This window comes from Acanthochromis polyacanthus, chromosome 14 (assembly GCF_021347895.1).
Source record: "Acanthochromis polyacanthus isolate Apoly-LR-REF ecotype Palm Island chromosome 14, KAUST_Apoly_ChrSc, whole genome shotgun sequence".
Classification (NCBI taxonomy): Eukaryota; Metazoa; Chordata; class Actinopteri; family Pomacentridae; genus Acanthochromis; species Acanthochromis polyacanthus.
The window spans coordinates 15071413-15093585 of NC_067126.1; the positions used below are offsets into that span (position 1 = coordinate 15071413).

A 22173-nucleotide genomic window follows, 5' to 3' on the forward strand; every position below is an offset into this window, starting at 1 on the left:
TGTTTGGAGAAAAGGTGAGGCCCTTATCCCGAAGAACAGTAAATGTACAGTCAAGCATGATATTGGTCATTTGATGCTATGGGACTCTTTTGACACCAGGTGAATTTGTGCTTTACCAAAAAAAATATGGAATAATAAAGTAGTGAAGGAGTGTTTTCTCCACGTTCTTGAAAACTTAAAATTATCAGGTTGATCTTGGATGTAGTTGGGTGTTCCAGCAAGACAGTGACTCCAAACACACACAAAAAAAGGGTACAAATCACAATACAAAGCTGTAATCTTCATCACGCCAGCCATGTCAATCAACATAGACGAAGCTTTTCTGAGGCGCAGGGCTGCGAGGGAAACGCAAAGCTGCAAACTCGAGCTCCATGGGAACATGAAGACTGCAACCAGGCGGCAAGGCCTGCTAGAAATACGGCTTTCGACCGGTATTCCCAAGGACCCATCGAGAACCTGTGAACCGATCTGAAGAAATAAGTATGTGAGAAAGTCAGCAAAATGATTTTCACTGCACCAATCCTTTCTATTGAAAGGAAAGATGAAAGACAAACCAGAAGCTAGTGGATGGCTACCAAGAGCATCTTGTTGAGGGGAGAATGGCCAAAGGACAGTTAACCAAATACTAGCATTGTTGTATGTATATTTCCCACCCAGACAACTTTGTCATAGCGCCCACAGTATATGTAAGAGGGAACCAAATTACATGATTGTTTTTTGTGACAAAGATGCATCGGTTTCAGTGACTCCTTCATAGAAAAATCCGAGTTAAAGGTGTCAGTGGAAACTCAAGACTGCCATGATGTCTTTACAAGCGTGTGTATTGTTCACGATTCTTTGGTGATGAAAGAATTTTGCTTCTATGGCCTGTTTGTGTGTTTTGCAGTTTGACTATGCAGCCTTGGCAGATGAGCTGTTTGAATTAGCCAGACGGAACAGCACACCAGGACAGAACAGACAGAGACTGTACAAAATCATTAAAGTGTAAGTACGATTTCTACACTCAAATATGTGTGGTGTTCTGTGTAATCAGCATCCTCTATAGTTAATAGGTGTAGGGGGCAGTTACTTTTTCACAGGGTGACATAGGTTTTCAAGAAATCTTCAATGTATTTGTTTAATGTCAAAACTTTTATTTTGCATTTTCGTGGGTTATCTCCAATCGTAACATTCATTTAGTGTTCTGGAACATTTAATTGTGTGCAATATGCAAAAATGGAAGCCATCGTGAAGGGGGAAAATACTTGTATCCTATACCATGAATGAGCTCTGTGTGAATCCAAACTAATGTCTCTTCTTCTCTCCCATCTTTTGTTGTGTTGGTACTCAGACTGCGTGACCTCAGTGAAGGTAGGAACTTTCTCCTCACTTGCATTATCAAACAGGACAGTTGTTCTTGATCTTTAGTCTAGTCTTGGCTCGCTCTTATCTCTCTGGAATTCCTACTCCTTAGGTGTCTTTCCTGAGAGCGAGTATCCAGAGGAGGTCTCTACAGATGAGGATGATGAAATGTTTGGCAGCAGGAGGAGGATGAAGAGAGGAAGAGGTCATGTAAAAAGTCCGGAGGCACCACCAGCAAAGAAAAGTAAAGGTAACACAGGATGACAGATTTTACTACATGTCCAAGCTATGAAAACTTTCAAAAAATGTCCATGAAATTAAGGTTTTTGATGACTCCATATCACAGATGCTTCTGCGGCCAGGACTACATTTAACAGTATGTACTATTTATATTACCACATGTAATATAAATCTGGCGTGGATTGGGTATAAATATGGAGAACAAGCCTTGCTAACCCAATAGTGGGTTTTGAGGTTCATAGTGCTAATATAAATGCTGTGAGGTTTAAATAGGGAAGATCTTAAATGAGAGAGAATGCCAGTTTTTTTTTTTAAGCCAACTTGCAACTACTTGGAACTCCTCATCAGTCTTAAGCCTCTTTTACACATGGTTTGCTTAATCAAGCTAATAGAGTTACAGCTTTGTGTCAGGGATACATGGACTTTATTTAGAAATACCAAAACTGTTACAGATACTTGTCAACTAGCACACAAGACTAGACAATATAGGAACTTCTTTATAACATATGTAGACACTGATCCAATAAGCTGCCTGGTTATTTCATTCTTAGTGAAAAGCTGAATAGAACTCTCTGATATTAGCGTCAAACCAACCAATTTCAAACCATTTTTACAAGATACTTTTGGTCTTGTTGTTTTTCTAAAAATTGGTAAACCAAATCTTCTTCCCAGCAAACCTTTTGCCTCTAAATGATATGACCTCTTCGACTGTCATGATTGGTAGGCACACATTGTAAAAATGTTGTAAGCAACATGTAATCTTGTGCATGCGTATCCATCCGTGTGACTGTATTCATTTAGATGACTTCTGAGTTAAAAGTGACATGTTACTAGGTCTGACGTCATTGCCTTTGCGGGTTGTATAGAAAACTAAGCAGGGTGTTTATTCAGACATAAAAATAACACATTTATTTTCCATTGTAACAACTGAAGGCTCTCGGGTATCACTCCGTTACAATACCATGGCGCTCCTCACTCCTAATCCCTTCTACACAGCCCTTACAGATTTTCTAACTGGACATAGCAGTCAGTGAACACAGCACCAAACCTATTTGGTTTACTGAAAAGTCAGAGCTGTTGCCCGCAATAAGTCTGGAACTAGGCACTTTAGTATGTAAATAACTACTAGGACAACATTTGTTTACTCCGGGAGGTCTAGTCACCAAATTTCTTACAAGTCAGTGATTTTTCTCCTGGAAGAATGCATCATGTTGATAACTGGAAACTTCCAGCATAGACCTGTCCACCCAGTAGTTACTTAACACAGTCCGTCACTGGCTAAAGATGGAGCCAAGAGAAAGACCATAAGTCTAGTTTCCTCTCAGACCATGACAATACATTACAATTTGCTGAAATGTTAGTATGGAAATTTTTTGCAAATATGCCAAAAATATACTGTAGGACGAGGAAATGGTATGGAATGGATACAGTATTGTATGATATGCACATTATGTTTGTACAAATTTGGACCCCTAGCTGTCAGATAATCAAAAGAACCTATCAGTTATTATAGAAAACTAGCTATTCTGACTCAGTACAGATAGTTAAATTAAGTAATTTCAGATAGTTTTGGTAATAAAGTTGCAAAAAGAAGATGGTTTAAAAAAATCAAGGAAGGCTTCACTGTTTAAGTATAAATCATTAGATGAGGTCATGTAGGAAGGCTCAGTCAAAGAAAAGAGAATAATTTTCTTAATGTAAAAAAAAAAAGTACTTTGTTGTAGGTGATTGTTTCTGATGGTAGTGTGAGATGTAGATGTGAGTTGTGCATTGGTTGAAGTTGAGCCCAAACCCCTTTGTCCATCGTTGACTCGAGTTTTCATTTCAGATATGAAGAACCAATCTACATTTTGAGCTAAATATTGAGTGAACAGTGCTTTCTAATTAAAGAAATTCAAGTGAATGACACGATTGTGGCATGTAGAGTAATTGATCTTTGTCTCGATTACTTCAGGGAAGAAAAAGGAGGCATTCAACAACCAATACAAGGACAGTGAACACATAGATGTAGCAGTTAAAGATGAAAAGAAAAAGAAGACAAAAGCAAAAGAAAATGCACAGACACCAGAACAGGAAGAGGTTGTGGCTCAAGGTCAGTGTAAGATTAAAGAGACTGAAGGGGGTCTGGACTGTTTGCAAGTAGCACATATACAAAGCTACATGTCATCTGTAAAAGTTACAGAAACCAGCACTCCAGATGTCTCACAAGAAACTTGCCCCACTGCCTGCAATGGCCAATCAAAAAAGGAGAAGAAGAGAGACACTTCTGAGGACAAACCTGAAGTCACAGAAACGGTAGAGGTGCAAGAAATTTGTGCTACAGCAAAATCAGAGATATCCTGCGAAATTCCAGTCTCTGGGAAGAAGACTAAGAAGAAAATGAAGGGTATGAAAGCTACAGTAGAAGTGGACAGGACTGAGGATGACGGAGCGAGCTCACCGACAAGCTGTGAGGCATCAGCAGAAGACACCACAACACTGCCCAATAATGACGCTACAACTCCTGCCAAAAAGAAAAATAAGGATCTGAAGAAGAAGAGGAAGCCTGAGGGGGCATCGCAGATTATCAATCTGACCTCAGAAACAGATGTCACATCCGTACGCTGTGAGGATTCAGCAGAAGATGACACCACCACTGGACTCGAGAAGCTGACTGCAGCCAAGAAGAAGAATAAGAAGAGGAGCCTGAAGGCAGATGAAGCACAGAAACTTGAGACTAGCGTACATGAGGTAGAGGCAGGGTCTGAAGCATCACACCACACCACTGCTGTGTCACTTAAAAAGATGACAAAGAAAAAGAGAAAGCAGGAGATAAAACTGGATCAGCAAATGGATCAGACACTTGAAGAGCCATCTGCTGCAGATGAAAGCACTGTAACACCACTTGAGAAGATAAAGAAACAGAATAAAAAAAAACTTAAGACTGTGTTGGAAAAGGAAGGAACGTCATCAAAATGCTCTCAGGTGGTAGATGCCGAGAAACTGCTGTTTGAAATCACCATGACAACACCAACAAAAAAGAAACAAAATGTGCCAGCAACCCACATGAACAAGATCAAAAGGAGCGAAGATGCAGAGCTCTTAACAGATGAAACTCAGCTGATCTCATCCTCTGGGAAATCAACAAAGAAGAAGAGGAAAATCCCTGTGACATTTGAGTTTGAGGCTGATGAGCTGGAGGCAGCTGCAGTCAGCAATGGTGTCGCAGGAGAAGAGACTGTTGCCAAGAAGACAACACTGGGCAGTGTGAGTATTTATTGATGTTAAATGGTTTGTATCAGATTACATACTGAGGTATGAATAACTTGTGAACATATTTTCTTTTTCAGCATGTTGGTGAGGTATCCACACCTTTGAGCAGCAAAAAGTCTAAAAAGAAGGCAAGGACAGCCCAAGGATCAGCATTTGACTTCATCACCTTTCAGAGCAAAGCTGTGGTCCCAACGCCACTCTTCTGCAAGACCAAGGGAAACCCCAGCACCCTGCTGTCCAGCAAGAAGGTGAAATGAATGAAGAGTCAGATATAAGCTTCTCGGGTTTATCCTTTGTGCAATGTTGTGCATTACAAAACCTGGACAATTAGTACAAAAATTACCTGTATACTTAGAGATCAGAGGAACAGATCAGAGAGAAAATGTTTACTTTTACAATTTAGATCTATGGAACCTTTTAAGCTTTTAACTATCATCATGCACAATGATTTCAAAACTCTCAAAAGACAGGACTTCGGACTAACTTTTTCACTGGTAGCACTGGTGTGACCAGATTTCTCTTGGTCCCACCAGCACATGATTTGGTTGCCCCCCTCCACTCCCCAAACACCCCTGTTTTGGTACAGCAATTCGAAACTTTAGATTTTGTAAAATATTTTAACAAAAATGTGTATTTATTTTGTCTTCTGATATCAGCCCTATGAACACTTGCTGATCATCTGCTTATAGACACTGCAGTTTACTGTTGTTGTAAATGCTAACCAGACAGCTGCAGTTCGCTCAAACAGCCGAGAGACCAAAAATGTGTTATTTTTGTTTTGACTTTTCAGCCCTAGCACTGCATTAGCGATTGTGATTAAGTGTAGTGAGCTCCTTCTGTTTAACTAACTCATTTGAGATCTCCCAGTCTGCATCTGCACTCTGATCATCAGATATGTCTGGGTTGGATTTCTCTCTCAACATTTAAAAAAAAAAAATCCGCAGTAGATGATTTTGTCTTTGGAACACAGTAACGGCAAAATGGATTGTTTCATAGTTAAGACAGGGAGAAAACCAATAAAGAAGAAAAAAGTACTACTTTCAAACATAACAGCTAACTCATTTGCTGCTCATGATGGCTAGTGTGTTTCCAGTCAGCCTGATGATCATCACACACTTGCACAAATGCAACCATGCGGAATTTTAATTTGCACACTCAAAAATGGCGTCCTGTGCAGTTTAGAGCCTTGAAACATGTTTTTCTTCCTCTAAGCTTCACATAGATGATAATGGCAAGCACAGCTCTAAGCCAATGAGGTCTGGACTCCACAGACCTCTGAAAGTGTCTTGTGGTATCAAGCACCAAGATGTTACCAGCAGATCGTGTTATATGGAGCATATATGGAATCAACTTGTTGTTCCATGACATACCAAAGATGTTCGACCAGACTGAGATCTGGGAAATTTGGAGGCCAAGTCAATACCTTGAACTCTTTGTCACGTCATGCTCCAGTCATTCCTGATCAATGTCTGCAGTATGCAGTTTCCTACCATCTGTCCAGCCATGAAATATGCAGCTCATGAAAATCCCACTCATATCAGAGAGAAACACATCCGTATGTGTTTGACACAATATTGCCATTTCATGAAATCACAACATGATTTGACAAAAAGAATAAAACATCCAGCAGCAGCCACTGTCGGGAGATATTGTCTATAACAACATTTAATAAGGATAACAGAAATCCAGTGACACAGGGGGTTGTAATACAGTTCTAATATAGTCACAAAGTATTTTATAAAATATGAAATATGTTGGTTTAGCTTTGTGGTATTACGTGAGAAATGTGGCTGCTGAAAACCAAACAGTCCAAAATGTGTCCAAAAGACACTGAAAAGGTGAGGGAGCCAGACTGCAGTCAGAATGTGACTTAGCCAGACCCTGTCGACAGTTGGACAGTACTCAAATTTTCCCAACTAGGAACAATTTTTCGGGCCCATTCACCCAGATCCATTCACATTAGATTACAGTACCAACCTGACCAGCCTTTGAGGAGCACCATTATCACTTTGGAAAGTTTAAAGGATTTTTAATTTTGTAATTTTTCATTTTGGGGAGTTTTGTGCTTCTGTGACATTTATCTCACTGTGGACTCATTCTTCACGACTGTCCAAAGTTCTGCACCTCTATAGCAACAGCATAACCGAAGTAGAGGGAACTCACAAATGTCTTGTATGCGGTATAACCGAGTTATAATGCTATAAATGTTTTAAAAGGACACAAAGAAAGTTTTTAATTGTATGCGTTTTTGTAAAAATTTAAAAAAAAATCCCTGTGTTACCAAAACTGGTTAAAAAAAAAAAGTGTCCCTACTTACTATTGACATTTATCTACTTAAATTTTTAATTAGTTTCCATACTCTCCTCTGTGCTCTGGGGAGAAAGACCCTGAAGTTCAGCTAAATAGAATTTTTGTCATATGGTTGCTAAGTACTGTCATGGATTCTGTTTTTGTTTTTTAGCTTTGAAAACATTATAGAATAAAGTGATTTTGTTAAGTGGTTCATTTATAGTGGAAACATGTCAGGCCCGATCAGCTGAAAAGTTAAAATCTGATGATTCTTTAAATTCCATAATTTAATTCTACAACAAGCTGAACCTGCCACATGTTTTGCATATTTGTGGTTTTGCATGGTTGTGTTGGCTAAAATGTAAGCCTTTTCTCTATCTTGTCTCTGACTGTGCTTATCTGTGCTCAGTGCTCGGTAGTTGGTGTGCACTGGGTTTTATCAGAGTATTTTAACTGATACCAGCTGCGTGCCACTTCTGAAAATGAATTCCCCTTCCACAATATCTGCTGTTTTCATTAAAAAAAATTTCTCTGTGCATCTTTAAAAGACCTTTTTCAGAACAATAAAAATAAGCTTAGTGTTTAAGAAGGAGAGAATTACATTTAACACATTTGTTAAACCTCAGCGATTTCCCAAGCTTAGGTAAGGAAACAACTGAATTAGATTCAATTCAGTTTGATTTATATAGCACCAAATCGGAATATTTTAGGCACTTTACATAATAAGGTGACAAAAATTCTACAGAGAAAAACAACAAATCCAAAGATTTCTATGGATTCTCTTTGAGTAGGTCTTGGCAAGAGGAGGAAAATAAACTCTCCTCCACCAGAATGAGGCTTGTTGGTGTGCGAGTAAAGGGGAGAAAGAGCAGGGTAGCAGATAAACGACTGACAAACAATGCATAAGACAATACGGTAAATGCTTTGGAGGTCAATGAGGCCAGTAACTACAGATGAGAAATTGGTAGCTCCACATCCAGAGGCGCACTGAAAATAAACAGGACTGTGTGTGTTGACCTGAAAGAGTTTCAAAGGGTGGTGTAGATATTGTTGACAATGTTTCCACTTATTTAACTCTGCCAGCAGTAATTACACTGCAACTTGTATATTAAATTACCCACCACTTAATTTTACACTGTTGTGTTAATGACTTTAAAGTGCTATCTAATGAAGGACTTGTAATTAACTGGCAGGCATTCAGATGTCAGACTGAACCTCTGGGGGGAAAATGTGTAAAGCAGCACAGAAGCACACTACTGGTTGTTGATATACAGATACTCTGGGCTTAGAGAAATTCTTTGATTGCTTTAGTTTTACGTATTGCATTTAATATTTAGAATATTTATAATACCTACTCAAGATCAGTCTATTCCATGGCCTGAGGATATGAGCTTGTGGTTCGGTCCTCACTTTGTCAAAACCTCAAAAAGTATTTCTTAAAATCTGTAATTTGTCTGACAACAAAGACCACTTATAAATCGGTTAGATTGGTTTTTATTTAAAAACCTTTTACATTTCTTAAAATGAATGTCATTGCTCTTGCTACTTACTCATTGTGTACTCAATTCTTTCATGGTAATAATGCTAAACGTTTAGTGGTCTGTGATTGGAAGCAGATGATTCGCTGTGGCGACCCTTGAAGGAAAAAGCCAAAAGGGAAAGAAGTAGTATAGTGGTCTGTAATGCCATCTCTTCAGAAGCTGAAAAGGGGAGCAGAGTTAAATCTATTTTCAATGCAAGAAATGATGCAGGGCAGGACTACGGAATCGGCATGCTCCACATTAGCATAGTCACAATCATGGGATACTGATACTGTGTGTGTAACTATTTAACTTTGTGTTTATTTTGCAGAAGATTCAAACTCCCAGTTCAGAATCCAAGAAGGTGACCTTCGGTCTCAAGAATAATAAAACAGCTGGTAAGAAAATTAGCTTTATATGCTAAATAATAAAGATGCATTTCATGAAAAATCTATGTAAGAAGCAAAGTACTTTAATACAAAGTTTAGTTCATATACATTATGAACTATATCATAGTTCATAATACAAAGTTCAATTAGTTGAAAGGTCACAAAGTGTTCTGTGCAAAACAATGAAAAATGGTGCCTTTCAAGTTTTTGCTGCAGAGTGTGCCAACTGCAGGAAATGGCTCTTTGGGTGGGCTTCATCTAGTCTCTTAATCAAGTCTACAGTACAGCTTGTAAAGCCAAGCATGTGCAGAGAGGATACTGATAAACATGACACATTAAAAAAAAATAGTGTGTAGCCTTCTCTGTGGCATCTGATTTAATATAAGCAAACTGAAGACACTATGAGCAAACAGTAATTTAGCTTTAATTAGTATTTTGATAAATAGATGACCCTTAAGTCATTCAACTACCATTGTTTGATGAAACAGTAAAAAGACAGTAACAAAGGATTTCTGCAAATTTTTTTTTTGATTTTCATGTGCCACTTGGTAGAAAACCTTTCTTCTAAAATGCCATTCCTTTTAGTTACAAATATGTATCTGTCATCATCTCGTCATCTACACTTTGTGCTTTACGCTATATAGAGACAAGAGACTGATATAAAAGCTTGAAGAAAAAATAAGGAATCAACAGAAAATTAATTTCTAATGACTTAGTTTAAGTAATTTCAGTGAAATGAAAAGCTGTGGCACACTTGTTTATTTTTTACATCTGCTGTTTGATACTGTCGCAGAGGATCAGATGTGAATGTTGTTTTGTACGAACCAAACCAGAGTAAACCTAGTCAATCCCCTTTGTCTTGTGAAGTGTACTCATGCATCTGAAAAAACCTGAACAGAATTTAATATTTCTAATTTAACATTTTGATTGGTTGTCTGCTAAAGAGCTTTGTGTAGATGCCAGTTTTCATTTTTAGCAGGATTTAGCACCTGCAAACTGTGTCAAAACTACTACAAATGGTTTCCTGACCATGACCATGGTTTGCTGATATTACTGTGCTTGATTGGCTAGCCAACTCTCTTGACCTGAACCTCACATGGAGTATTGTTCAGAAGAAGTTGAGAAACACTTGACTTGAAAATACAGATGAGCTGAAGGCCGTTATCAAAGCAATCTCGGCTTCAAAAACACCTTTGCAGTGCCAAATGGTGATTGGTCCCATGTCACACTGCATTGATGCAGTAATTTGTAGGTCCCTAACTAAATACAGAATGTATAAATGAACTTTTATACTACCTTTCTGAAGTTAGACATTTTTGTATTGCAAATTTTTTATTGATTGATCTTCGAAAATATGAGATATATGCCATAATCATCAAAATATGTCACTCTTCATGCGTCTAGAGTATTTATCATTGCATTGAATGGAGGAATTATGCCAGTTAAGAACTGTGATGACATACCTTGTACAGTGGGTACGGAATGTATTCAGACCCCTTGAAATTTTTCACTCTGTGTCATTGCAGCCATTTGCCAAAATCAAAAAAGTTCATTTTATTTCTCATTAATGTACACTCAGCACCCCATCTTGACAGGAAAAACCAGAAATGTAAAAAGTTTTGCAAATTTATTAAAAAGGAAAAACTGAAATATCACATGGTCATAAGTATTCAGACCCTGTGCTCAGTATTGAGTAGAAGCACCCTTTTCAGCTAGTACAGCCATGAGTCTTCTTGGGAATGACACAAGTTTTTCACACCTGGATTTGGGGATCCTCTGCCATTCTTCCTTGCAGATCCTCTCCAGTTCTGTCAGGTTGGATGGTGAATGTTGGTGGACAGCCATTTTGAGGTCTCTCCAGAGATGCTCAATTGTTTTTAGGTCAGGGCTCTGGCTGGGCCATTCAAGAACGGTCACAGAGTTGTTCTGAAGCCACTCCTTTGTTATTTTAGCTGTGTGCTTAGGGTCATTGTCCTGTTGAAAGGTGAACCTTTGGCCCAGTCTGAGGTCCTGAGCACTCTGGAAGAGGTTTTCCTCCAGGATATCTCTGTACTTGGCCGCATTCATCCTTCCTTCAATTGCAACCAGTCGTCCTGTCCCAGCAGCTGAAAAACACCCCCACAACATGATGCTCCCACCACCATGTTTCACTGTAGGGATTGTATTGGGCAGGTGATGAGCAGTGCCTGGTTTTCTCCACACATACCGCTTAGAATTAACACCAAAAAGTTCAATCTTGATCTCATCAGACCAGAGAATCTTATTTCTCATAGTCTGGGAGTCCTTCATGTCTTTTTGGCAAACTCTATGCAGGCTTTCATGTGTCTTGCACTGAGGAGAGCCTTCCGTCGGGCCACTCTGCCATAAAGCCCCGACTGGTGGAGGGTTGCAGTGATAGTTGATAGTCTTTGGGTTCTTCTTTACCTCTCTCACCAAGGGTCTTCTCCCACGATTGCTCAGTTTGGCTGGACGGCCAGGTCAAGGAAGAGTTGTGGTCATCCCAAACTTCTTCCATTTGAGGATTATGGAGGCCACTGTGCTCTTAGGAACCTTGAGTGCTGCAGAAATTCTTTTGTAACCTTGGCCAGATCTGTGCCTTGCCACAATTCTGTCTGTGAGCTCCTTGGGCAGTTCCTTCGACCTCATGATTCTCATTTGCTCTGACATGCACTGTGAGCTGTAAGGTCTTATATAGACAGGTGTGTGCCTTTCCTAATCAAGTCCAATCAGTTTAATTAAACACAGCTGGACCCCAATAAAGAAGCAGAACCATCTCGAGGAGGATCAGAAGAAATGGACAGCATGTGAGTTAAATATGAATGTCGCTGCAAAGGGTCTGAATACTTATGACCATGTGATATTTCAGTTTTTCTTTTTTAATAAATTTGCAAAATATTCTACATTTGTTTTTTTCTGTCAAGATGGGGTCCTGAGTGTACATTGAGAAATAAAATGAGCTTTTTTGATTTTGGCAATTGCTGCAATGACACAGAGTGAAAAATTTCCAGGGGTCTGAATACTTTCCGTACCCACTGTATGTGGTCAGTGTGAATAAGGTGAAATGTGTGTTCTTTTTATATTTAACCAGCTAATTAAAAAATGAGTGAAACACAGCAACAACACAGTATCTTTCCACTTCATAATATTACAATATAAGATGTCTCATCACCATTTTTGTGTTGACCCTGGTGATGTGACGGGAAGAATTAATAGAATGGTCAGATCAGCTTTCTGTCTTTACAAAAATGTTCAGCCTGTCTCTGTTCACATCATCCCATCCTGTTTGAAGCCTTCAACATCTATCCAACTGCCAAAAAGTCTATCATCAGAGGGCTGAGTGACTGCCGCCCAGTAGCCCTCACACGAGTCCTTATGAAATGCTTTTAGAGGCTGTTTTTTACAGCACAGGAAAGTCAACCTCCAACCAACCTTCAGCCCACACCAGTTTGCCTTCAGAGCCAACAGGACTGTGGACTACAGTGGATGCCGTTGCCACTGCTCTTCTCACTGCACTGACCTGCCTCCAACACCAAATTCAATTGAAATTCAAAGAACTTCGATTGTGCCAGAGCATCTGTGCATATACTGTACATACAATTCATGTACACAACAACATAACATACATAATAAACACAAGCAATATACTATACACACAACACATCCAACATACCAGAGATAATAGATAAATATACTGGTACAAATTTAGGATTAAAAAAAAAAACATATGTTATCCTTACAAAAGTGCAAGGTGCCAAATACTGGGGCAGTGGCTGTGTAAAAGTCTGTCGGGCCCTTGAGCAAGGCCCTTAACCCTTCCTGCTCCAGGGACGTTGTACCATGGCTGACCCTGCGCTCTGACACCCCCAATTGGGGGGATATGCGAAAATCAGAATTTCCCCTCGTGGGATTAGTAAGAGATCATAAAAATAAACAAGATACATCAATAATTAAAAATATCTATAGAGATGGTATTAAAATAAATAAAATGGCTCAGCCATTCATACATCTGATGGATGTAGACACAAAACTTGACATGGCTCTCTTGGTCTTAAAATGAGTGACCTGTGTCTCTGACCTGAGGGGAGCAGACTATGGTGACTGTGCAGTGTGTGAGTGGTGTCTGAGGCTATCTGTATTCAGTCACATTGCACCAGGGGAGCAATGTGAGGATGCTTTTCATAGCCTTTGCCTCCGCCTTCAACAGCCTCCGCCTTCAACATTTTTATCCCCAAGAGACTGATCACTGAACTGAGTGGCCCATGACTTTCACAGCCCTTTTGCCATCATCCGTTCTGGATCAAGGACTTTCTCACCGACCATCCCCAGACAGTCAGAATAAGAAACCACCTCTCCCCCATCATCACACTCAACATAGTTAGGCAGACAAGTCAAATGATAGTTCACTTTTTCAGGAAAGCACCAAATTTGGTACAGACATAGTATATGACCATACAATTGATTTAAGAGGAGTACCCCAAAATCTAAGCCCCCTGGTAGCTGTTATATATAACAATGTTATAAATGGCTTTATTGAATCCGCAGACCCGTAAACAATGGGGGTAGATCTTGAAAGTAACTTTGTATCTGCCATATTAAGGGAGATGTTACATAAATAGTAGGGGTGTGTATCTCTCTCTTAGGTGGCAATCCGATACGAATCTAGATACGTCTTACGATACGATTCACCAAGGATACATTTTAATACACTACGATTCGATGCAATTCGATGCGATTCGATGCGATGCACTTTAAATCTGTGGAAAAAAATGAAAGAAATGTATGAGGTCAGAACAATGTCATTCTGTTTATTTTTCAAACAGATCAGACTGTTAATGCATCATATGAAAAAATATTAACATTGACCACTTCAGTGCAATAGTGCTTTTCAACACTATTCAGTGTTTACAAATGGCACAAAGTAGATTAAAAAAAAACATACAAAGGAGGATGAAAACAAAATACTTCCGACAACTTTGTTTTTGTAGTGCTGTTTGTTAAGGTAACAATAATAATATAGAGAGCCCTAAGCAAGCTGGGCATAAAGTTTCAGGTGTTGTAACACCACAGTAACATAAGTGCAAGATACAATAAAGTGCCACACAGTAAACTAAACTGCAGCTGCTGTTCTGCTGTAAACTGTGCATCTAGGTCTTTAACACGGACCAATACAAAATCTCCACAAACAATGGAGAATAAAACACTTTTTTATTATATCAATCATTTACTTCTTGTTTTCAGTCTTCTGTGAGACAAAACCTGAATGCATCCTTGCACACTCACTTCCCTTCACTTAACTATACTTGTGCAAAACATAAGTTTCACAAGATTATGTACAACACTATTCGTACATGTAATCTCACAAATAGTGAAAAGTTCATGAATGCCTTTACTTGTCAAGATTCTTTTTGAGGAAGATTAATTGATCAACATGATCATGTTGCAGTACACTGTGTTGTACTGAGACAATGTCTCCTGCAGTGCTGAATACTCTCTCTGATGCCACACTGGTGGCTGGTATACAGAGGTATTTTTTTTGCATGAGCTGACAGTAGTGGTAGGTCCACTTGTGCTTTCCACCACTGTAGTGGGTTGTCATTCAGGGGCAAAGGAATATGCTCTCTGTACCGCACTGGCTTTGGCCTTTGAAGATATTGCCGTTGCTGCTGTTTTCACTTCATATATGTCTCCCAAAAGCTGGCCCAGTGCTGCACTTTTCTTTTTCTTTTTGCAAGGAGGGGCTGCATCTGAAATACAAGACAACTTCTGTAAATAACTGATTTTGCTGTCATGAATTAAGTTTTCTGTCACTTCAAGATTACCATTTATTTATCTACTTATAAATCAGAAAGGATTGGAAAAAAAAAAACAACCCACGTTTTGGATCATCCTGGATCTGGGGGACTGACTATGTTGTTGTCTTGATCTCCATGTGCACCGTTTCTCTGAGCTGGATTTGTCCACACTGGATCCGCCTGAACTGGATGTCCCTGATTGTTGGTCGTCTCTGCTTCCTTGTAAAAAAAAAAAAAAAGAAAATGTAAAAGACATAGCATTTCAATGTTATCAATGATAAACAGATAACACTGATAACAGTTAAATTAACTGGTAAACAGTTTGTGATAACATGAAATATAGTTTATACTGACAGTAAATTCATGTAGTAACACAAGTCACACAATACAACTATTGTCATATCACAATATTCTTAGTAAAATTCTTCACACAATATGGTTGATCACTCTTTTACTCTACTCTTAGCAACTGAAATAAGATCATGCCCCCTGTTGTAAGATTTAACATTTGTTTTCTTATTTATAGACATATTATCAAAGCACAATGTTAGAATACACTGTACTCATTTATTGTATTTGAAATGAATTAGTGTTTAGTGTTGGTATACTTCGTTATACAGGACTGCTGCTTCCGCTGCCATATTTGTGAAGATCTTCTCGGCATCATGATTACTCAGGAATGGCAATGTTTTGAAGCGAGGGTCCAGAGCAGATGCAGTGTAGAGGAGGTCATGGAGGTGTGTGTACCGCTTCTCAGCGTCATTCTTAAAAGCCTTTTTCATCTCTGTCATGAGTGATGTGTCTTCATCAGAAGCCTCAAAGTGCTTTAGAAGTTTGGATCTGAGTGGGGCAGTCATTGAGATGGTGGGTTGTTCGTCTTCGCACATGATGGTGGTCACAGCTTTGAAAGGAGACATCACTTTGACAATGTCTTCAGCATTGCAGATGTCATTCTCCTTACGAGTGTTCATCTCCTCCCCTTTTCTGAGCTCCCTTGACAGAAGTGTGGCAAAGACTGCAGGTTGCTGCTCTAGAAAGCGCTCCAACATGTCCAATGAGCTATTCCAACGGGTGGGCACATCATGGATGAGCTTGTGTGATGGTGACGCCAGTTGCTGTTGTTTCTCCCTTAGGATTTCAGCTCCCCTTATGTTACGGTGCAAAAATCCAACCACCTTCCTCACCTTTCCAAGCAGCCTTGCAGCAGTATCCACTTGAAAAGCTTTCTGGGAGGCCAGATTTAATGTGTGAGCAAAGCAGGGAAGATGAGGGGCCATCTCTGCTTCCACACCAGCTAGAATCATGTTTCTAGCATTATCAGTTACCAGGACTGGTTCTTTATCAGCAATGTCCCAGTTCACACAGGCTTCTTTCAGCAAAACACCTATATTTTTACCTGTATGGGACTCATTGAATACTCGTGTCTGTAAGACGTCACTCTTAACTCCCAACCAGGGGTGATGTGGTGAGCTGTAATGGTCACAAATGAGTCCATAGCACATGAAGTCCAAGAGTCAGTAGTTATTGCCACCCCCTCTGCAGTGGACAGTTGTTCCTTAACTTTGCTCTTAACTTTAGCATACAACTCTGGCACGCACTTGTTGGTGAAATGTTGCCTACTTGGTATCTTATACCTCGGCTCTAGCGCGTGTAACATGTCACGAAATCCATCATTTTCAACGACACTATAGGGTCTTAAGTCCTTGGCAATGAATCTGGCCTTTCTGGGAGGCCAGATTTAATGTGTGAGCAAAGCAGGGAAGATGAGGGGCCATCTCTGCTTCCACACCAGCTAGAATCATGTTTCTAGCATTATCAGTTACCAGGACTGGTTCTTTATCAGCAATGTCCCAGTTCACACAGGCTTCTTTCAGCAAAACACCTATATTTTTACCTGTATGGGACTCATTGAATACTCGTGTCTGTAAGACGTCACTCTTAACTCCCAACCAGGGGTGATGTGGTGAGCTGTAATGGTCACAAATGAGTCCATAGCACATGAAGTCCAAGAGTCAGTAGTTATTGCCACCCCCTCTGCAGTGGACAGTTGTTCCTTAACTTTGCTCTTAACTTTAGCATACAACTCTGGCACGCACTTGTTGGTGAAATGTTGCCTACTTGGTATCTTATACCTCGGCTCTAGCGCGTGTAACATGTCACGAAATCCATCATTTTCAACGACACTATAGGGTCTTAAGTCCTTGGCAATGAATCTGGCCTTTCTGGGAGGCCAGATTTAATGTGTGAGCAAAGCAGGGAAGATGAGGGGCCATCTCTGCTTCCACACCAGCTAGAATCATGTTTCTAGCATTATCAGTTACCAGGACTGGTTCTTTATCAGCAATGTCCCAGTTCACACAGGCTTCTTTCAGCAAAACACCTATATTTTTACCTGTATGGGACTCATTGAATACTCGTGTCTGTAAGACGTCACTCTTAACTCCCAACCAGGGGTGATGTGGTGAGCTGTAATGGTCACAAATGAGTCCATAGCACATGAAGTCCAAGAGTCAGTAGTTATTGCCACCCCCTCTGCAGTGGACAGTTGTTCCTTAACTTTGCTCTTAACTTTAGCATACAACTCTGGCACGCACTTGTTGGTGAAATGTTGCCTACTTGGTATCTTATACCTCGGCTCTAGCGCGTGTAACATGTCACGAAATCCATCATTTTCAACGACACTATAGGGTCTTAAGTCCTTGGCAATGAAGCGGGCTATTGATGCCATGATTACCTTGGACCTCTCAGAGTTGTGGCTAAGTTGGGGCTGGAAGAAGTTTTTAAATCCACTGTCTTTGTCTTTTGAGTTGTTGCTCATGCTAGCTTTGGTAGCAGTAGCGTCCACAGATCCCTGGTCATCCGCGTAGATGTCTCCGTGCCATCTCGACAGATGAGTGCTAAGATTAGTGGTGCTCCCGGTGTACCGTATTTTCACGACCAAAAGGCGCACTGTACCAAAAGGCGCAGTCTCAGTTATGTGTGCCATTACTGTATTTAACACACACATAAGGCGCACCTGATTATATGGCGAGGGTTTTATATACAATCCATGCCCACACTTCCCCCTTTAACGTTCTCATGGTGTCCTCTACTACGTCGGCCTTACAACAACACACACACACAAGCATACAAGTGTGCGTATTTAAAAATAGAGCGGGAGCAAAACTGAGTTTGGTTGTGCTTTATTTAAGTATTGATTACAGAGTACTAACATTTTTTTAATCATCAATAGTCGCGGGCATGGTAAAACACACGGATTAAACAAGCACACAAGTGTGCGTATTTAAAAATAGAGCGGGAGCAAAACTGAGTTTGGTATTTACATTTTTTTTTTTACCGGTAATCGTCATTAATCAAACCCATGGGAGTCCTCATCCTCTGTTTCTGAATTGAACAGCTGCGCTAAACCTCCATCAAACATGCCAGGTTCACTTTCTTCACTGTCAGAGTCACTTTCCGTGCCGTGCGGCGCCTCGGAAATGATGCCGGCTTTTGCGAAAGCTCGAACAACAGTGCCAGCAGACACGTTAGCCCAAGCATCTACAATCCATTGGCAAATTGTGGCGTAACTCGCCCGGCGCTGCCTTCCACTCTTAGTGAAACTGTGGTCCCCATCAGTCATCCATCGCTCCCACGCCGCTCGCAGCCTTACTTTGAACGGCCGGTTCACACCGATGTCCAGCGGTTGGAGTTCCTTTGTCAGGCCTCCCGGAATGACAGCAAGCTCAGAGTTCATTTGTTTCACTTGTTTTTTCACATCGGCTGTGAGATGGGCACGCATAGAGTCACAGATCAACAGCGATGGTGATGCGTGGAAAAAACCACCTGGTCTACGTCCGCCTTACAACAACAACACACAGGACGCACTGCACCATAGGGCGCGCCGCACAATTTGAAGAAAATCTAAGACTTTTATGTGCGCCTTATAGCCGTGAAAATACGGTACTTAATCACTGCTTTACACACTTTACAAACGGCCAGACTTTTATCCAACTTTTCATCCTTCTTGTAAAATCCAAAGATCTTCCAAACTTTCGATTTGAGGGTGCACTGTAAATGGTTTCAGTTCTATCAGCAACCCGCTAACATGCTACAAGAACGAAACTTTCGTAATATGTCACCGCGAGAGTCTCGCGAGACTTGGGCGGCCATCTTTAGTAGCAGAGCTCAAATAAACCGATTCATATGTTTTTAAATGGACATCGACCGGTCCACAGCAGATATAGATCAATCCAGAGACACGCCGATCGATGTATTCATATCTCTAAAGGTGAGAATAGATTATCGATTCGTATCCGTTTATCTTTACACCTCTAATAAATAGGTTTAGCAAGGCGGCCATATTTGAATTCAAGATGGCGGCCACCAGGGGGCTTAGATTTTTGGGGTACTCCTCTTAAATCATTTGTATGGTCATATACTATGTCTGTACCAAATTTGGTGCTTTCCTGAAAAAGTGAACTATCGACCCCAAATTTTGGTCTTATCCGCCTAACTAACACTGGCTCCACACAGGGCTGTGTGCTGAGCCCCATCCTCTACTCACTGTGCATGTATGACTGTCCCGCTATCCATAACTCTAACGCCATCATTAGGTTCACTGATGACAAGACTGTGGTTGGCTGTGCAGGATGAGATGAGTCCGCCTACAGAGATATAGTCCAAAGACTGACGGTGTGGTGTTCAGAAAACAATCTGGTAAAAAGCCCTCCAGAGGATCACCAACATCACCTACTGGATCATTAGCTGCTCACTGCCTTCTTTAAAGGACTTATTCAGCTCTTATTACCTCATTAGAGCAGCAAACACACTTAAGGACCAATTCCATCCAGGACACCATCTGTTTGACCTGCTACCCTCAGATAGACAGTACTGGTCCATTGACTATCTTATGCACCTTGTATTTATTTATAATGCACTGACAGACTATTGACAATAAAAGGAATTCTATTCTGTTGTATTTTTGATATGAAGGCACAATTTTTGTCTTGGGCTAATAATGCTTCTTAGCTGGGTTAAGAATGCTTATTAGCTTGGGCCGAGAATGCCTATTAAGAAGTTAGCGTAGACTTCTAAAGAAACTGAGCAGACCCTGATCTGCTACCCTGTACTGTTTGAGGAAGCTTAATGAATCAAGTCCAGGCTTTATGGTACATTACACGAGAATTTGAGGCTATTCAGCTTTTAATATGGTTTAGGCCTGTTGCGGAAATGCAATCAATAAACTGGGGGAACTTTTACCTCCAAGCTCTTTATTTTTGGGGAAATTAAAGTAACACACAGTGGTAGAAGAAAATGTACATTCATTCAATTTCTTGACTTATTATTTTCCATGTGTCTTTCAGAGTTTAAGAAGACTGATCGCAGCCTGCTGGTGAGTCCAGATGGTTCATCACGAGTGCCATTTGACCCACAGCAGAAACCCAAGTTTGGGGTCTTAAAGTCTTCACCCATTCCGCTCTCCTCCAACATCAAAAAGACTCCAAAGAGTAACAAAACCAGCTCCAATACTCCAAAGAGCACACCCAAACCGCGACCCTTAGCAGCTGACTTTTTTTAACTTCCGGTGACAGATCATGGACAGAAATGTTCTCTGTGAGCTCTTTAATAACAGACCCTTTTGGAAAAATTTGAAAGTATCTACATGTGTATGTGATATCAGTGTTGGATCTCAATTCTTTGAGTGATGGTTTTAATAAAGCTACTTGTGCTTTCATTTACATTATTTTTTTTTTACAAATGTTCCATGTGGATGTGATAAAAGTATTCTACAGCAAACTAACTATAGACCACTGTTAGTCTTTGAAAGTGATTTGGTTATATTTGCAGCAATAAATGTGTTATTTTTTAAGGAGAGTGGCACTCAAGAAAGAATGTAGAGGGATGTAAATTAATTACATTCTATGGTCTTTACAAACAGATTTGAGCAAGCAAAAATTCCCTCTCTCCAAAACCGTGCTTACAGGTCAACGTGGTACACTCAAATAAATGATGCATAAAATGGACATTTGGTAGTGAGTTGCATAATTTAAGTATTGTGATAAGTCACATGTATGGAAAAGGCAAGACCATTGCATATTTATCACACTTTTAGAATCATCAAATTAGAGTCTGGAGTTACACTAACGATTCCAATGATAAGAACCTCTTGGAGAGTGATGCGTGGAACCTGTCTTGTTCGTACTTAAATATTCGGGACCTTTTGTTCTCATTATTTTGGAGTGTCATCAAGCCCAGATTTAAAAAGCTGCCCAAAGTCTGCATAAAATAACCATTATAAGGCAAACAACCATTTCATCCTGGCATTTACAAATCCCTGAGAAAAGTCAAAACAACCTGGTGAGTTTTTATCAGGCGTGAACTAACCGTGACGTCACCCGTTGGTTTCAACGCCGAGAAAATGAAGCCCGGATTTTGCTACTTCGTGGTCGCCGTTTTGGATTTTTTGGAGCCAGTGACGTAGAAAGCGTCATCAAACAGGCTGGACCGGAGAGCAACTAGGGGCAGGATTGGCTGAAGACTCTCTTATCCCACCCACATTTTAACGCAGAGGCTTCTGTTGCTGTCTATCAAGTATAGCCACGCCCTCTGGCTCCGCCAACTTTAACGATTTATTTAAAATTCAGTACTGATTTATTTTAAGATCGGCCACCTGATCTCTCATTTTGACCATGAAAACTAACGGGAAAAAAATCCTGAGCCATAGAAAATCAGTCTATTAAATTTGATTTTTTCCAAAAATGAATTGGGGTCTATGGAGCAAAAGCTTTTTGGAGCCAACCCTAGCAGACGGTGTGATATTGCAAGTTTTTGACACTTCCGGGTGGGCTTCAATTTTGGAGCCAGATGCTACGTCCACTTTATATACAGTCTATGGTTTTTATACTTGCAGTTGGTTCAGTGATGCCAGTCAGTCAGTTCAAAACTTTTGTTTCAGACTGAAATGTTTTAACATCTTGGATGTATTTTCAACTAGGATGTCCTTTAACTCAAATAAAGCACTTGTGTGGAATGGCCTTGCACCTGATCAATATTATCAAAAGAACATCCAGCTTCTTGGCTGGACTAGGCAGGAATTCCTTAATATTAGGATGTTTCAATAACTCTCTTGAAAACCTCCAGTTGATCCGAAATACTGCAGCCTGTGTTATGACAGAAACCAGCAACAGAGGTAATGTTTCTCCCATATTAATTATATTCACTGGCTTCCTGTTTAGTATTAAGCATAAAATCCTTCGCCTAGCATACAAAGTGCTTAATGACAAAGCTCCATTATGTCTTTAACACCTCATAGTTCCATACTATCCCAACAGAGCTCTTCCCTTGTGGAGTGCGGACTTACATTCTACT

General features: G+C 40.2%; 2 protein-coding genes across 3 annotated transcripts in view; one reads left to right on the plus strand and one right to left on the minus strand.

Moving 5' to 3' along the window:
* The window catches only part of LOC110962271 (ribosomal RNA processing protein 1 homolog A), a 37903-nt gene extending 17075 nt beyond the window's left edge, over positions 1-20828 (plus strand). The window contains exons 10-16 of one of the 2 annotated variants that reach the window (XM_022210191.2): positions 887-984; positions 1331-1350; positions 1454-1591; positions 3536-4827; positions 4911-5081; positions 8974-9040; positions 20169-20828. In XM_022210191.2, coding sequence (XP_022065883.1) covers positions 887-984; positions 1331-1350; positions 1454-1591; positions 3536-4827; positions 4911-5081; positions 8974-9040; positions 20169-20383 — 2001 coding nt within the window. In that variant the 3' untranslated portion in view covers positions 20384-20828. The remainder of the gene's footprint in view (positions 1-886; positions 985-1330; positions 1351-1453; positions 1592-3535; positions 4828-4910; positions 5082-8973; positions 9041-20168) is intronic. The other variant, XM_051958893.1, reaches the window with a different exon arrangement.
* On the minus strand, positions 13812-18975 carry LOC127537126 (E3 SUMO-protein ligase ZBED1-like). The gene is made up of 3 exons (XM_051958979.1): positions 15432-18975; positions 14906-15042; positions 13812-14775 (listed from the first exon to the last, which is right to left on the minus strand). Exons 1-2 carry the CDS (start codon positions 16323-16325, stop codon positions 14914-14916), a joined length of 1023 nt encoding a protein of 340 aa, XP_051814939.1. The 5' UTR covers positions 16326-18975; the 3' UTR covers positions 13812-14775; positions 14906-14913.
* Positions 20829-22173: the final 1345 nt, after the last annotated feature.